The 18,699-nt window shown below is 33.2% G+C and overlaps 1 protein-coding gene across 1 annotated transcript in view; it reads left to right on the top strand.

The window, feature by feature from the left end:
- Window positions 1-18,699, top strand: part of LOC130804447 (myosin-15) — a 50,399-nt gene that overhangs the window by 1,687 nt on the left and 30,013 nt on the right. The window contains exons 2-8 of the mRNA XM_057668879.1: window positions 383-526; window positions 4,185-4,330; window positions 4,505-4,661; window positions 10,274-10,332; window positions 12,744-12,900; window positions 18,254-18,403; window positions 18,475-18,611. Of these exons, the coding sequence (XP_057524862.1) occupies window positions 383-526; window positions 4,185-4,330; window positions 4,505-4,661; window positions 10,274-10,332; window positions 12,744-12,900; window positions 18,254-18,403; window positions 18,475-18,611 (950 nt within the window). The remainder of the gene's footprint in view (window positions 1-382; window positions 527-4,184; window positions 4,331-4,504; window positions 4,662-10,273; window positions 10,333-12,743; window positions 12,901-18,253; window positions 18,404-18,474; window positions 18,612-18,699) is intronic.

Below are 18,699 nucleotides of genomic sequence, written 5' to 3'. Positions count from 1 at the left end.
TTGTAATGTGAGTTCTCGAAATTTTAAAGGTGATAAGTCATTTGGTTGTCATTTGACAATATGTTTGGAACACATAGAATTGGATATCGACATATATGTATTATGGAGGGAAGTAACATTTTCAAACTCTCTTGTGGTTCATGCTTATGCAGTGTTCACTAAAAGTGCCTTGCTTGACAATTAACATTTTGAAAGTTTAGTAATAGTACATTGATTATTATGGAGCCTCTTTCATTCATTTTCAATTCGCTTTCTTAATAAAAAAGATATCGAAAATCAATTACTTTTCATTATTGAACAATTTATATCTTTCACTATGAAATTCCATAATGGACATATTTTAGTATTGCATTCTTCATATTTGGCAATTTTGTTTTATCAGGTTCTATCATCTCCAGAAAGGTTGCTCTTGAGGGATCCAGATGCAGACCTCGGTGGAGTTGATGACATGACCAAATTGGCGTATTTGAATGAGCCAGGAGTTTTGTATAATCTAGAGAGAAGATATGCGTTGGATAGCATTTATGTAAGTGAATTGTATTTGTGTAAGTGAATTGCATTTTTGCTGTTCTTTTATGCTCATATTGTTGTAAAGACATAACTACCGTCTAGTGAAACTTCTACCTTATGGAGTTAAGCTTTTGCGTTTTTATTGTATATAAAATTCCATTTTTAAGTGAGATATTCATAGAAATTTATATGTTGAATGTTACTAATTTCTACATGCAAATTATCAACAATCTATGGTTTACACACACATCACTACTCTTTCATTTACTAATACGTGGTAAAGGAGATTAAGATAATTAGTGATTGTTTTGTTAAAAGACTTTGTGTTGTATGAGCATTTTATTTTCGGTATTGTGTAGAATTGTAAAGAAAAATGTTTTTTGGCATGCAATTGTCGCGTTAATGATTCTCAAATTTGACTTGAAAAATTAACTGTACGTAGTGTTGTTATCATGGCTATGGATTATTGGTTGTTTTTATTTATGGATCATATTTTTATATGCTAGGTTACTTTTTGAAATCTAAATTATGCATTACGATGCAAATATTTATATTTATAACAATAAAACTTAAGTTGCCAATGGCACTTGATGTTTCAAATATTTTAGGTATTCTTTCTTAAAAAGATCATTTACTTTGGAGACAAGCCACAATTCTAGTTCTTTATAACCTTTGTCACAATCTCATTTGCAGCAGTCATAAATTTAGGACCAGCCCACACACATATGTGATCAGTTTTAAGGCTTATGTGATCACGCATATGTGATCACTTTTAAGGTTTATGTGATCATTTTTAAGGCTTATGTGATCACTTTTTACTATTGTAAGTGTTACTTTTAAAGCCTATGTGATCATTTTTAAGGTATATGTGATTACTTTTAAGACCTATGCGATTACTTTTAAGGCGTATGTGATTATTTTTTAATTTACTGTGTGATCACTTTTAAAACTTATGTGATTACTTTTAAAACATATGTGATCTCTTTTTAAGGCTTATGTGATCAATTCTAAAGTATGTGTGATCAGATTGACTATTATATAAGTGATTACTTCTAAAGCATATATGATAACTTTTATGACTTATGTGATTACTTTTAAGGCCTATATGATCACTTTTATGGCTTATGTGATCATATTCAATTTTCAAGTCCACCATCACCACTAGCACCACAAAACACAATCTTCATAAGCTTTAAAACTGATCACAAAAGCCTTAAAAGTGATTACATATGCATTAAAAGTGATCACATAAGTTTTAGAAGTGATCACATAGTAAAATAACAATGAGCACATAGGCCTTTTAAAGTGATCATATAGGCCTTAAAAGTGACCATATAGGCCTTAAAAGTTATCACTTAAACCTTAAAAAAAGTAATCACATAAGCTTTTAAAGTGATCACATTTGAAATAGTGTGTTAATTTTTGGATAGTCCAAAACAAGAATTTGTGATATCCTTTTCCTCCATTTTTCTTCAAAGTATGTTAGGGTTCATACCTCCTTTATTTTGATAGGCCAAAGATTTAAAGTTCTTTGGTTTTTGATTATATTGACTATTGTAAATTGACTCATTAAATTTTATGCACTTCTTATCTATGTGAAGATGCATATTATATTTATTACCAAATGCAATCAAAAGCAACCTCTTACTTATCAATAACAAGTGTATAACAAAGGTAAGTCGGTAAGGTTGTGTACATCTGTCCTCCCAAATCCCACCCCAGATGGGAGCCACTTAATGCCAATGATGCAAAGAATTGTTATGTTAGGGCTCATATGTTTATTTCACTAATACAATTATGCTTCTTGGCATTATATGCATGTTTATGATGATTAGAATATTGAAAATAACAATATGAAGCAGGGAAATCGAAAATCCAATATCTATACAAGTACAGAATGTGAAGCCATGGTGCAACAATGTGATATCTATTTTGTTGCGATTGGAGTTATAGTCATTATAGTGAAGTAACTGTAACATCTTCTAAGTTGAATCCTTTTTAATTTTGGAAAACATATCTTAGAAAACATGTTGGAATTTTCGGGTTCAACCTCCAAGAGTGCTACCGCTATGTTTTTATTAAGGAAATATATGTAAGACTAAAAAAAAAATACTACTTTATTACCATAAAAAGCTTTAAAAATATCCAATATATAAGTACTTTAATGATCAAATATCCAAATCTCTAAAATCCTCATAACAAAAATTCAAATACTATTCTGAGTAGTGATATGATTCATCGTTTTTCACAAGATGTGTTACTCACTTGAAAAAAAAGTAAGAAAGAAACAAGTGGAGGAAGACTCTCAAAGTTAGAAAAAGTAAGTTTCTTGCTCCATCTCGTAAAATAGTGTGACAACAATGTAAAATTTTTGAAATGGAAAATATAATTATAGCACATAGTCAGGCTGATTAAATAAGAATCATAATAAATGATAAATTTCCCTATTTGGGCTATAAGATAGGGCAAGATTGAGTGATAACTTGCGACTGCGAGTTAGATGATTGAAAGTTTTTATTTCTAAATACTTGTTTTTATGCTCTTTTTTTTTCTTTTTCTTTGTCCACTTTACTCTTAGCCCGTTTTTCAAAGCAAATTTTGAACCTTAATATTTCTAGCTATGCATCATAAAAATTATACAAATTGTATGATTGAAAACTATGCATTAAGAAGAATCTAAGAGGATCTCTCCTGAATTTATTTATTTTCATTATATCCATCATAAACATTGTTTAAATTTCTCACTCGAAAAGTGAAAAATTATAAATTAGACAACTCATTAATCTTCATTCCATTAGCAAATGAGGTAAAATGACTAGAACAATTTAAGAGGATCTCTCCTGAATTATAAACATTGTAGTCTATCAATCATTTTTAAAGCTCAATTCAGGGTATCACACTATTTTAGTCTGTTCAAATGATTTTTCCTCATTTTATTTTGGGACATGACCGACCATTATTACTTACTATATTCTCTCTTATTTGTAAATGACCCTTACCGGTTTGACTTTCGATACCCAACTCATTAATCTTCATTCCATTAGCAAATGAGGCAAAATGACTGGAACGATCAAACGAGGGGAGTATTTGCTTTTAGCTAATCAAATGTCTGAATGGTTTTTGTTTTTTTTTTTTTTTTTATTGTTGTGGTGGTTTTATTTTTTCTAGGTGATATTGTCGTGGGATTAAATTTCATTGATTTGAAATTTGAAATGGCTTCAGATAAGAGATTCCAATTCTAGTTTGAATACTTTGACTTCCATAAATCTTCCACGAATACTACAATCAAATATAAATTTTTATTTTCTTTCTTTTACACTCAATTTTTTATGTCATTAATCAAGACGAGTGCTAAATTGACTTCCACGAATCTTTTATTGGATAAGGCACATGTAATTAGAAATTGGGCATCATTAGCAATATCCTTTTTCTTGACACTGCTAATTGTTGGCTGTAAAAGTTAGGAGACTGTGTTTGAGTATACATGCTTAAAGTTTCCCCACTGATATTGAATTTGATAAGATCATGTTGTGGAATGTATTATTGTGTATATACTATATTTTGGATTTTGGTGTCCATAGGTTTAATGAATGTACTGCTTGTGGTTATTCTTATTTATATTTCCCTTTCGGTCTTTGTTGATGGAAGTTTCTTTTGTATTGTGTTTGGTTAAGACTTACACTGGAAGCATTTTGATTGCTGTAAATCCTTTCACCAAACTACCACATCTCTATAATGTGCATATGATGGAGCAATATAAGGGAGCACCATTTGGGGAGCTGGATCCTCATGTTTTTGCAGTAGCTGATGCATCATATAGGTATCTTTTAATTAAGCACAATTTGTTTTGTATATTGTATAGACTACTAATTACTTACCTTTGAGAATGACATGGTTAGCATTAGTTTGAATTTGCATCACAGACAGAAGTACCTTTTAAGTTTAACTTTAGAGAATGACGTGCTTGGTTTTGAACCTGGCGTTCTTGATGCAGAGCAATGATGAGCGAGCAGAGAAGTCAGTCAATATTGGTCAGTGGTGAAAGTGGAGCAGGAAAAACAGAGACAACAAAACTAATCATGCAGTATCTTGCTTATATGGGTGGTCGTACTTCTGGTGGTGATAGATCAGTAGAGCAACAAGTGTTGGAAGTATGGATTTAATCGTTTGATTATCGTTTTTTGTTTTCTATTGGTGTTATATTTTTACAATAGATTTAATGTTTTCACCATCGGTCTAGTACTCCTACCATCTCTAGGAGTTTGCTCCAAACCCTTTAAGTTGCCTTTTTATGCTAGCCAATGATTGGGTGGGATTAGTTTTGTCTGGTTCTCATGTGTTAAGTTGCTTAATGAGAGTGAATGGAAAGTGAATTATTAATTAAGTCAGGGGACCACCTCACCTCGGGAAAGTTTTTGGGTGGAAAATGCAACGGTGGTTGGGTGTGATGTTCCACTTGGGCATTCTAATTAGCTATCTGTCCAAGTGGTCCCAACCTTCCTAATAGGGAAATGGGGCCAATCTTTCAGGCACACCCAAAAGTGGCTTGGTATCTGTAGTCAATCATCATCAATTTATCATAGAATTGTAGGCATTTTTCTATGCTGTTCATTGGTGGAGGGCATGGGATTTCTCAGTTTTCATTTAAAGACAATCCATCAGATTTAGTGGAGAAACTTTGATGGTTAGAATTGTATATAGATGTTAGTACCTTATGGGTTGTCAATTAAATGCCTTAAGAATGTTTTAATAGTTGCTTGATGAACTCATCTTTGTAGTAGAATTCTGTATTACTTGGCAAGTTATTAATTAGTTGTTCAATGAACTCAACCTTAATGATTATTGAGATAACATGGAGAATGTTTTACACCTTTACCGCATAAATATAGGTTCGTTTGTTTTGAAAATCTTTACAATGCTACCGATGCGACTCTATCTATTTGCACCTTGGTTGCCTATCTTTCATATTTTTAGAGGAAGTTCTTTGTGAGTTTGTTTTCTTTTTATAATTATGTTTTGGAGTTGCTTTAGATGCAATTTGTAGGCTTTGGAAATGAAGTTTTCGATTTTTTTTTTCTTTGAAAATAGTGCACATTTCTTTTCTTGTGTTGCTATTGCAAAGCATCAAAATGAATCACAGGCTTAACAATGGTTTGGGTTTTAAGCTTCGTCATTTTTTTCGAGTGCTTTTTAAAAGATATTGTAACTTAAAAGATATTGAAACTTAAGCTAATAGACAACATTGTTGCGCGAAACGTGGAATATTGCATCGATTTTCGTTTCAACCTATTCATACTAGAACGAACCCAAATTGCAATTCAGATCGCCGGCAAGAATATACCAATTTATTCAGGTAGTGGCTTTGTCAAACTCTAAAATTTGGACATGAAGAGAAAAGAAAATAAATTTGAAGAGGAGAAGAGAGAAGGACAAAAAACATGGTTAAGTGGAGAAAGAACTTACATGGAGGCTTAGATGCTCTAGATGTTTAGTGCCAATCTCTAGAGTTTTTCTTTTTTAAGTGTTTGGTCATAACCTTCTATTTCTTTTTACTTTGACTATGCAAATTTTTTTTAAAACCCTGCATCATGTGATAAGTGGACTAGGTCCATTTTTAAGTACTCTAACTAACGTACTATTTTTTTATATTCTTTTCCTTTTCTTAATTTTTTTTCTTTCTTTTTACTACTCCTTTTCTTTGTCTTTTTCGTTTCTTTTTCCCTTTTCTTTCCCTTTCCCTTTTCCTTCAATTTTATTTTTCTCATCTCTTTTTTCCCTTATTTTATTTTCTTTAATTTAGGTAAATATGGTGCAATTTACCCTAACTTCACCATCTCCCTCTAGAGTTAAAAAATTGCACCGAAATTTCGTAGTGTCTGAAACTCTTTATTATCATTTCTTGTTTATGTTTTTGTTTCTCGTTTTATTTGAATCTCGTTTCGTGTAATATTGGATAGTATTCCAACTTTTTTATTTGCATTAATCATTAATTTTGAATTTTAGTCAATAATTAATTAGTTTAAGTGAATGGATGTAAATTGGTGTTAGTTACAATTTTTTTATGTACCACCCAGATTAAGGGGCTTCCATCTAGGTTGCACTAAAACGGACACGGACACGGACACGACACGGATACGGGATAACGCCAACTTAAAAATGGCGGACACGGGGACACGAAAATGGTAATATAATAAATATATCAAATTAAAGATAATTTTACAATCTTTCATTTGATATATGTAAATAAACACTTTAAAAACATAAAACTCACATAAAATGAAAATAAGTACCAAATAAACAACATGAGTATTTAAAAATAGTCATACAAACCAAATCAAAATAAACCAAATAAATAGGTAAATATAAGTTTGATCATCACACATCATCCATATGACATCCATCATCATCCTCCGCTACAAAAGTAGTTTCCAACTCGGGCTCATCGAGAGAAAGATCCGCCATGCCAAGACAAATAGAATCTTCTAAATTTCCAAAGTCATCTCCTCCAACATCCCACAACCTTGTTCTTCCCTTGTTATAAGCCTCACCTCTCCTTGAAAGCAAACGAAGATTGTTATGGATGTACACCAAATCTTGAGCACGTTTTGGTGCAAGTTTGTTTCTAGTACATGAATGAATGAATTTATATGTGCTCCAATTCCTCTCACAACAAGAGGAAGATGATGGTTGTCCTAACAACTTGAATGCTAATGCTTGAAGCATCGGAACTTGTGAGCCATAAGTTGCCCACCAATGCTTTGGAGCCATCAAGTACATATCATTCAAGCATTCCGGTTCGGTAAATACACCACCATCTCTTGTCGAGAAAATAGCATACTCCATATTAACCTTTCTTCTATCTTCCAAGTCTTGAAACAATCTTCTAAAGCAATTGAATCTTTGTGTGGAAATTTCATTGTCAACATGTGGAGCAACTCTACTGGGGACCTCTTTAAGCCACGTGTCACTATAATACCTTTTAAATACATAAAAAAGAAGAAAATTTAGTTAATGCATAATCTAATGCTTTAAACATTTAAACATACAAAAATATATAATACCTTGGATTCAAAGAATGTGCCAAACAATGAAGTGGAGTGTTGCTTTTCTTCCAACGGCTAAGAAGTATTGTTTCGACCACACTAAAGAAAGAAGAATACTCATGCCTTTGCATATGCTCATGGTTATATATGATCTCCTTCACCTTTGAAATCATTGAATCCCATTTTGCATATACTAGATGAAGTGATGCTTTGTCGGTGTCACATGCTCTTATCATGTCATAAATGGGACGAGTAAAATCAAGGATGTAATCTACCTTGTCCCACCAATCGTCATTTAGAATCTTTTCCCTCACAAGTGTAGCTTCTCCACGATGATCATCACGATATGTGGACCAAGCCTCACTAACAACCATGGATTAAAGAGTAGTTTTAAGAAGTTTCATCCTCTTTAGCATGACAACTACTGAAGCGAAGCGAGTATCACCAACAGAAAGAAGCTTTAATTGAGAGAACTTATTAAAATATAGCTAACCTCATTGAATGGTTCATTATGTAGTTTTTGACAAATAAAGCATCTCCATGAATTTCGGTTATCCAATGACACTCATCATGAACCTCTTCATTGTTTGAAACATTTTTAGCATTACAAATGTTTTTAAGAGCAAGGTTAAGAGTGTAAACAATGCATGGTGTCCAAAATATATGTGGATATCTACCCTCTATAAGTTCTCCAGCGGCCTTGCAATTGCTTCCATTATCAGTGAGAATTTGTACAACAAATTTGTCATCTCCAACTTCTTTAATGGCATCATTCAACAAACTAGCAATAAAGTCTTGATCCTTTACCTCTCCTGAGCAATCAACAACCTTTAAGAACAGAGGACCAACTTCACAAGCCACCATGAGGTTAATTAAAGGTCTCCTTTGTGGATCACTCCACCCATCACTCACTATACTTACCCCTTTTTCCCTCCGAGAACAAAGTGGTTCTCATTTTATTGTAAGAGGAGGCTTGTAACCAGGAATATTATTTTTGGCAGCATAGTTGTATGAACTAATATAGTAAGGGTTTCGACAAAGGTTGAAAGGCAATCCTCCAGTAAAAAACATCCTTGCTATCTCAGCATCCAAATTGTTTCGAGCTTGTATATCAAAAGCTTTGGTGATTGGGTTGTCAGATTTTCTTTTCTTGCCATATGAAGTTGGTGAAAGAGAAGTTTCAGAAGACAAGGATTGACTAGGAAGTGGTGGTCTTTTTGGTTTTCTAGATTCTTTATATTGCTCAACTTGTCTTTCTAAGTTTCTCATTTGCATTCTATCCTCATTTGTTACATTAGGACATTGACTAATTCCACCTTTTGCAAGACCCATCAAATGTGCTCTAACTCTAGTATACGAACCACTCTTTATTTGTTTGCAAAAGTTGCATTGCCAAGTATAATTACCCCCACCCCCACTCATTTTGTCCCCTTTAACAACATATTTCCACAAAGGATAAGAACCGAAATCACCCTCTTCATTTGTAGCATCACCACTAACATTGCATGAATCAGAGCCACTAGCCCCACTACTAGACATGATTGAACTCTTCAAATTCAAACAACCACAATTAAAGATTTAAAAATGAAGATTAACAAATAACACATTAACAATTTAACATTAACAAATAACAATTAACAAATATTCAAAGAGGATATACAAAAAAAAATAAAGAACAACATTTCAACTTTTCAAAATTCAAATTACAAACACATTAACCATTTAACATTAACAAATAACAATTAACAAATATTCAAAGAGGATATACAAAAAAATCAAAAACAACATTTCAACTTTTCAAAATTCAAATTACAAACACATTAACAATTTAACATTAACAAATAACAATTAACAAATATTCAAAGAGGATATACAAAAAAATCAAGAACAGCATTTCAACTTTTCAAAATTCAAATTACAAACACTAAGATTAAGAATTTAAGATTAACAAATAACACATTAACAATTTAACATTAACAAATAACAATTAACGAATATTCAAAGAGGATATACAAAAAAATCAAGAACAACATTTCAACTTTTCAAAATTCAAATTACAAACTTTTCAAGATTAAGAATTTAAGATTAACACTAAGATTAAAGATTAGAACAAGATTAATATTAGGATTTAGGATAAAGAGTGAAAATACCTTAAACAAAATCAAAAATTTCGATTTTTAGGAGCAGCACCAGCAGAGCAGTGTTCGATTCGAAGTTTCGAACAACCCACAGGGCAGCAACAGTGTTCGTGTGTGATGGAGGAGCCGGCGGTGGTGTGGTGCGGGTGTGCGGCAGCGACAGTGGAGGTGGAGGAAGAGTTTTGTAGAGTTTTTAGGGTTAGTGTGAAAGAGAGTTGAGAGGAGTGAGAGCAAGAGAGGGAATTGAGAGGGAAATCAGGGAATTTGAGTGTTGCTGCCTGTTGCTTGTGATTTCAATTATTTTATTTTATTTTATTTTATTTTTAAAACGTGTCATTGACTCCTTGCCGTGTCCTTGCCGTGTCCGCGTGTCCAGAAAAATATTAAAATATTGGACACTTCATTTGGCGTGTCGGACACGGATTTTCGCGTGTCCGACACGCGACACGCAGGTTCAATGGCGTGTCCGTGTATTCCAGGCTTCCATTGCTTTTTATGAATATTTTTCTCTATTTAGTCTCTACTTACTAATTCCACTTATTATCATCATTTTGCTAATATGTGTTCTTTTATGACGTTTAGTCAAATCCACTATTGGAAGCATTTGGTAATGCGAGGACAGTGAGAAATGACAACTCAAGGTATGTGTTCACATTTTGCCTTGGTATCTTTGTGTTGACTTTGCTGGTTACTATTAACTTCACTTGGTGTCATGTATCATTCTTATTTCATGACTAATAACATTTTCCTTTTTAAAAGGCAAAAATATGATAACGTTGATTTTTAGCATCCTTATGACTCTTTATACAAGGTGCTTATTGATCTAATAGTTTTGAGTATGTAAATTCATTTGTTTGGTATCTCTTACACTATATGATACAATATACATAATCATTATTGTTACTGTATAACATTTTAATTGTCATGGTTTAAGGTAGGAGGTTGTTTTTGTTTGACTATAAAAGTATGTTGTACATGCATTAAATTCTAGACTCTTCCTTTGCTTGCTTGTTCATTTTCATCTGTTATAGTATTTTTTCTTGTTTTGTTTTGTAAAGTTTGATATTCTTTATTGGTGTAAGAAAAGAAAGATATTATTGATTTTATACTTATTTGCTTGAGCTTGTTAGTGGTTGTTTGTTTGAACCAGTTGGAATAGAATGAATTGAATTAGATTTGACGCTATTATAGTGTTGGTTAGCCCTTTTCTCTCGATTTTGATACTTTGTATTAAACGTTACCCAAACGACCCAACCCTATGTATCTAGATTCTAAACTTAACTCACATTTAAAGACTATTATTCTATTATCAATTCCCAAAGTTTTAACTGAGTTTTAAAGGCGCGATGGCCTTAAGATTCTAAGGGCACTCTAGGCCCCTGGTGAAGGCACTAGTCTTCATGTATGAGGCGCCTTAAAACCTAGAAAAAATGGAACATTAAAAAACCTAGAAGAGACTAAAAAATATGAGAAATAAACAGAAGAGATAACATACTTGAAGGGTGGTCACATCCATTGGCAAAAGTTGACCGTTTTAGAAGGCGAGTTGTTTCTTAATTGAGTAACGAATCGTTCTTTAATCATACAAGATTTTTTTTGCATTACATAAATTATTTAAGAAATTATAAAATTGTAAGTATAATAGTTTAGAGTGCATTCAATTGATCATGTGCTCTATGAAATAATTTAGTTTTTATTAAAAAGTTTTTGTAGGAAGATTCAAACTCCCAAACATTTTCTACCTTGTAAAAATTATACTCACCCATATTCACTTATTTGATCCTTAATGTCTCGAATTTTGGGTAATTGAAAATTACAAAAAGTTGATATCAATAAAATTTACATTGAGACAAAGTAAAAAAGATCCTAATTGACTATATTTTAACTTTTAGATTAAGAAATAAAATTTAAACTAAGAGTGATTAATGATTAGTGCAAAAATCCTAAATGGGATATTTTAACTGAATTAAAGGAAGTAATGAAAAGTTGAAAAAAGTGTCAAATATATCATTTAGAGTCCATTAAATTGTCAAGCGCACAACAAAACCATTTGTTTGGGGAATAAAAGCTTTTAGTTTGGTTATATTTGAGTTACCTTAGTATATTTGATGTAAAAATATTTTAAGAATAAAAGTTTATGAGGGGATTTTAACCCACAAAATACTCTAAACAACTCAATTTATAAGTTTGCCTTAAATCAAATTTGCTGCCTTTTTTTATGCGTCAATATTTAGTCTAATATATATTGATTCTCTGAACTTTACGGGGGCGGTGCCTTGACCCGCCCAATAAAGTTTCATTGCTCACATCAAATAGGCTTTCTTCTGAGACTAAGATCAAACGTGCTCTGCACTAGAAGCACTATAAGGTACCCTGAGGCACTCACATAACAAATTCGCTCGTGTTTCCTTTTCAAAGCGCCTAGCTTATTGCCCATGACATGCTTTTTAAAAGTAATCTTGATAACCCTTCATGAGAAGAGGGAGATAATTGGAGAGTCATAAGGTGCCAAAGATCATAGGGGTTTTTAGAGAAATTCTGTGGGGCTCCATCATTGCTTTTGTCTTTGTCAATTTGAATCTTACTGATTTCCGTTGTATTTAATCTAATATGTTAAGAATTTTTTTCTTATGCGTTGTGAAAATATTTTTCTTGGTATATACTTGTTTGGATAGGGGACTAGAAAGTTGGGAGCTCATTATTTTGTCTTGTCTCAGCCATGACTATGATTTCCATGATGAATGGATGGATACATGATTAGTCTTAGCTTATGAGTAAACTTTGCATTGTTATGGTAATATTGGATTACATTTAATATGCATAATACATAGTGGTTTGGTAAAGGTTTCAATTTTGACCTTTATGGAATGTGTTAACTTTATCCATAGGCATGACCGGAATTGTATTTTTGTATAGTTTAATAATTGAATTGCTTGTTTGAATAGTAATTGTAAGACTTACATAAGTTGTGTTATATGTTTTTGAGTTTAATACCATATACTTTGTTTTTCTTGCTTCACCTGAGTTTGTTTGTTTTCTTCCACTTTTGCAGTCGCTTTGGCAAGTTTGTTGAGATTCAGTTTGATGTGAATGGTAGAATATCTGGTGCTGCCATTAGGACCTACCTTTTGGAGAGATCTCGTGTTGTTCAAATTACAAACCCTGAACGAAATTATCACTGCTTTTACCAACTGTGTGCATCCAGAGAGGTAATTGTGAGACATTTTTTTGTGTGGTCTTTTAGGACTTTTGGATATTTTTTCAAGTTCAGTTATATGGACACGTGATAATGTAATATCTTGTGGATTCATATATTTTTGACATTGCCATTTGGAAGCTCCTATTAACTGTGGTCCTTCCATTTACAAAGATCTAAATAAAATTTGATACTTCAATTTTGTGCCTTTTTTAGTTTTGGGGCGAACACCCTGTACTTTGCTTCATAACTTTTTGTGCTCTTCCACCTTCACATCTCCCCTCTACTACCATTGCTTCTTGTTTCCTTTTATTATGTTGCCTCATCCCTTTGTATGTAGTTTACAGTGCATATTTTTGCCATGTCGTATAAATTTAAGCTTTCACATGCAAAATTCGTTTCACCCTTCACCTAAAGGTTGCTTTATTATGTTTAAGCTTATGTGTTTTGTGTTTAGTGATTTGGTTTAGTCAAGGCTTGGCTTTATTTTATGTTATGGAAGTTGAGTTATTTGACATGAATAATTCTTAATTCTTAAATGGAGTACTAGTAATTGAGTAGTGTCTTGTGGTTTGCTTTCCATGGTCCACTCTACTTCCGTTAATGGGAGTCCTCGAGGTTTGATGTTTTGTTTGTATGATAGAAAGTCTATCTAGACCATGGTTACCCTTATTTGGATAATAACAAAAGGTTTAGGTTATTCAATTTAGTTGATTAGAAATGTGTATGGAAGGTTATTTTATATTTCTTGCCTTAATTGAATATTTTTTTCCTATATTGTGCTTTGGTTCATTTAGGCCTTTCGCATTATTGGATTCTTCCTTGTTCTTTTAATTCCCAATATATTATACAGTTAAAGATATGTATTGTTTATTCATGGATAGACATATATTGTAGAGTGACGAATTAGCATTGTTACTATTGATTTGATGAAAAGCTCATTAGATAATGCCCCTTGTTGTGAGATTGCGTTTTTCTTTAGGTGTTAGGACAAGCCTAGGATTAAAGCTTTATATTGGAACCATATACTTTCTGCGTTGGGTGTATGGTTGGGTGTCGGCGAGAGACCTTTTGGGGAGAAGGATGTTGAGTATTGTGTTTTCTATGGACAAGGATAAGTCGGTGGGCTAGTTTTATTTGTGATGGCTTTATACATCATTCTAGGAAGATGACACATTTTCTTGTTGAGTGCTATGATTCTTTTATTACTAAAGAACCCAACCTTTTATTCACGACACCTTATCCTAGGAATGATTAGTCCATCAAGGCAATTTATGGGGTTGTTTTGTTGCTAAATTGAGAAGGCGTATGATTGGGTGGTTTCTTGGGTAGATATAGTCAAAGCTTATGATACATGAGCTGAAGCATGAATTGTGTCAACTTTCTACAAGTGTGTGATACTCAAGGCTGTATTTATTCTTTGAAATTGCGTTTAATTTTTCATCTTGTTAGATAATATTCAAGATAAGGGGTGCCCTATGCATTTATTTTTGGGTGATTGTTGGAGTATGTATATGTATTCTAGGTTTTTTCATTTGACTTTTGTGCTGGTGTTGGGCTTTGGCTTCTGATTTAATATTACATGTACAAAGAATTGGAGGAGCGTTGTTGTATGCTTGAGGTACGTAAGCTTTCAATCATGGGCCCTTCTTTTTTTTTTGGTACTTAATTCAAATGCTCCCTTGAAGAAGTCTTCATTTGTAAGATTGGGATTCGTCTTAAGTTGTTTGGTCATCTTGGCAATGGGTAGTGAGTACTATTAATACTAATTATTTTCGCAAAAGTGCTGGTTGGGTTCGACTTTATCTACATTAGGTAGCTCAAATGGTGTTTTGGGTTACAAAAGTAAAAGCTTACAAGTTTGGTTTTTTGTACTGTTGTCTGGTTTGGCTTTCTAGATCTTTGTTTGACTTTGCTTTTGGATGTTCAAGTCAGTGTGGCTTGTTGGAATACGTGTTTAGGATATTTTGTGACGGGTTAGCTGAGTTTTGGTTTGTAAATCTCAATTCTATGAATAACTCTTCATTTGCTTTGAAATTTCAAGCTTGTTTTATTGGTGTTCCTCTCATTTAAGTGTTGAATATTGCTTCTCCTGGACCAACATTACTCATTTTCTTAGCAGTCTATTATTGAGTTTATTAGTTTTATGTTTTTAAAAAATGATTAACATGAATGTGAAGCCATGGCACTGGCGTTGTATGTCCGACAAGGCTATTGAAGCTGGAGGAAAATTAACGTGCATACATGGATTATGGGCCGTTAAGAACAGAACTAGAATGTATTTGTGGATCATTTGTCTTGTGCATCAATGTGATTGACTGAATTTGGCACATAAAATCTTGACCAATAAGAATTGCATTTTGTTGTTGTTTTTCTGTCTTTCTCAAGATTTCAGATTATTAGCATATGTTTTCTGCATTTGAACTTATGTACTTTGTCTTGTCTTATTATTTTTGTCTTGTCTTACTATTTTTGTCTTGTTTTATTATGCTAAGATAAGACAAAATAATGAGCTCCCACCTTTGTTAGATATCTTAAAGAAAGTTGTCCTGCCGTGGAAGAGGATTAGGGTATGTTGAAAAGAATTTGGGTGAAACTAGTGCTGAAGGGATGGAGGGGGAGGGGGGGAGGACTGGCAGTTTTGTGTAATTAACTATAACAACTCGTAATTTGCCAAAGCAGGCCTTAAATTTCTCTTGTTCCTATTGGGTGGGATGGGCTGATGGGTTCAAGGAAATGTGGCTGCCGTAGTATGTAGTGCGAGAGCGTACAGAGGAGGGGCTTTTAGTCTTCCCATATAACGTTTTTGTGGCATCATGATGTAGCACCGGACGTAGTTAGCGGGTGATACACGTTTTATGAAATTTGAGTTTCTCAGGTTAGGGTTCGCTAAGGATGGTTTTATTTCGACGGTTTAAGCTTATGTTTTGGGAAAGTTTGAAACAATTTTGTGATTTAAGAATTATGATGGATAAGTTGTACCCAGGGTTTAGGGAATTTCAAAAGGAAGGTCAGGTTTTAATTGATTTAGTGTTTTGGTATTGTAGGGTTAACTAAAAGGGTTAGGTTTCTTAGTGGATGTCAGTGTTTAATTAAAGGCTATGGTTTGTTTTATGGTGGATAATGGTTGATGGATGATGAAAATTCAAGAGTCAGATGATGGTTGCCGAATTAAAGAATAGCAAGACATAGGTCAAAATCCCATACATGTTCACCACAAACTTGAACTAAGGTTTCCTAGAACACATTCAATTTGCTTAAGGCTATAATGGCATGAAAATTTTCTCCCAAGACTAATAGAAGTGAAACAAGATGTGAAGCTCTTAAGGTGTTTTGATCATCAACTTGTGTGTTATTCCGTTCATATGAACTGAAGTCATGACCTAGTTTCTAAGATATAAATCTATTTTTGACCGAGTCTAACAAGCTTGAAAAGATAAAAATTCTAGCTAGGGTTTTTTCATGATGGCCAAATACTTGAGACCAAGCTTGGGTTACTTTATTTGTCCAACCTTCTACACATCTGACTCGAAGCTTTTTCAAGGGCTTGTTCAAAATCTTATCTTTTTTTTACCAATTCATCAAAGTAAATTTTTCTCTTCACATGTCCAACAGACGACTATTTACATTAAACTTCATCCTCTAATTATTCTATTTTCCACACTGCAAGATCAAATTACATTCTCATATCCTAGTTGTAGTCATCCATGGTTCATATTGCATTGGCCATATTTTAAAGATGTTCAAATAAATAAACCAATATTTTTCGCGTTATAAAGGTGTAAAAAACCAGTGTTTTCTGTTCCAACTTCCGAGGGATATTTCATGTATTTTTGCCCTTATTTGGTGTTACGATAACCTCATTACTCTCATTTTTGCATCACTGTGCTGTTATTGCGATCACACTGTTATCGCACCTTTCCACTTTGTATTCACTTGTACTTAACTTTTTGTGATTGAAATCCAGATTTATTAATATTTTTTTTAGGTGCTTCTAGCTTGCTGATCACACCACCTTTGGCTTCTTGACTTTGATCTTGATCCATCTTGGCCTAAGTTTTGTTGAACTTGAATTCATCATGATTCGGACTTAAAAAATAATGGGCTTGATTATTTGAATTTTGAATAGGAATCCGACATGGTCTAGATGTGAGTAATAGTCAAATACTCGCTATAAGGCCTAGTAGTGCTCTTCGTTTAGATCCCTTGACCCTTGTGCTTGCGTTGAGTTTTGGGCTTATGACTCTTCAATCTTAATAATGCCGCGCTTTTGATCTTGGCTTAATTTTTTCACGCCCTATCCTTTTCCACCACGTCAAAAATTTAAAACCCTAAAATAGGAAGTTACAATTCATAGTATCTAGACCGATATTACCACAACTTTTCATTCATGACTTTATAGCCAAAAAGAAAAGAAACTCTTTCTTTGGACGCCTACTTCGGCACTAAACAATTCCAGTTTTAAGTTTTTTTTGAAGTAAAGAAAAAGATAAGTAAACACTCAATCTAATGACTTGATCTTACTGGATTAACTAATCAGGATATTTAATGAACATTGAGGTCAATAACCTTCGAGTTCCTCAATGGTGAGGTCTAAAATCGACCTCTATAGTAACCATTTTCTTCAATCTTAATGGGTCACTCAATCACATCAATGACACCTACGCTTTTAACTAAACTACATGGAATTTTGGCGAAATCTTTGAGTAAAAGGGTACCATATGAAGATTGAAATGATTCATTAAATCATGTGCACTCATTATTTAATGAAGTTGCAAATGGTGTTTGCTAGCAAGGGTCAAGTGCAAACAGGGTAATGTAATGTATGTAATGCTACACCAAATAGAATTGTCAAACTGTACCAAGTGGTTTCTTTATTAGTTTGAACGGCACGAAGCTAGGATGGATAGCTACTGTATCCAGAAAATTCTGAGCGGCTTTATTTGTTGGAACTAAATATGTTTGTTTTTACCTTACTGTGGTTGGTTAAATTGGAATATGCAAAAGCATCATTTTTTAGATTGAAATTTGCGGATATAATTTGCATTGTGTGGGTTGCTATCACACTAATGTTTTTTTTGGAACTCTGCTCTGCTTGTGATAGTTATCATCTGAAAATGTACAGTGGTATGATGGTGTGACATATTTAATTGACACGTGTCTGTCATTATTGCTGTAATTTCATTTGTAACATGTATGTTCACTTTTGTTGGGTGGAACTCGATTGAATCTCATGATCTAAATATCTGATTACTATGCTCCCCTTGCCGTTAGTAAGTATCTGCATATACTAAATATGCATTATTTAGTGGCATTTTTCTTCTTCTAGTGATGAGTAAAAACATCTGTTTTCGACTTGTATACAGGATTCAGAGAGGTACAAGCTTAAACATGCAAGCCAATTCCATTATTTAAACCAGAGTAAGATATATGAACTAGAGGGGGTCAGCAATCAAGAAGAATACATGAAAACACGAAGGGCAATGACCATTGTTGGCATAAGCGAGGACGAACAGGTTAAAGATGGTTTGTTTGCTTTCACAGTTTTGTTTATTTCACATTGTTTCAATTAATGAATTCTCTACAGGAAGCAATATTTCGTGCGTTGGCTGCTATTTTGCATTTGGGTAACGTTGAATTTTCTCCCGGAAAAGAGCATGACTCCTCAAAAATAAAGGACCAGACATCTAGTTTCCATCTTCAGATGGCTGCCGATCTTTTCAAGTAAGTCATTTCCATAATTAAAAAAACTATCATATAATGAAACAAAATTTGTTATATGTGGTTATTCTGTGTGCATTACCATTCTTAG

Source organism: Amaranthus tricolor, chromosome 17 (assembly GCF_026212465.1).
Source record: "Amaranthus tricolor cultivar Red isolate AtriRed21 chromosome 17, ASM2621246v1, whole genome shotgun sequence".
NCBI lineage: Eukaryota > Viridiplantae > Streptophyta > Magnoliopsida > Caryophyllales > Amaranthaceae > Amaranthus > Amaranthus tricolor.
Note: the sequence above shows the minus strand (reverse complement) of the source record. Positions and strands in the feature narration are given on the sequence as shown.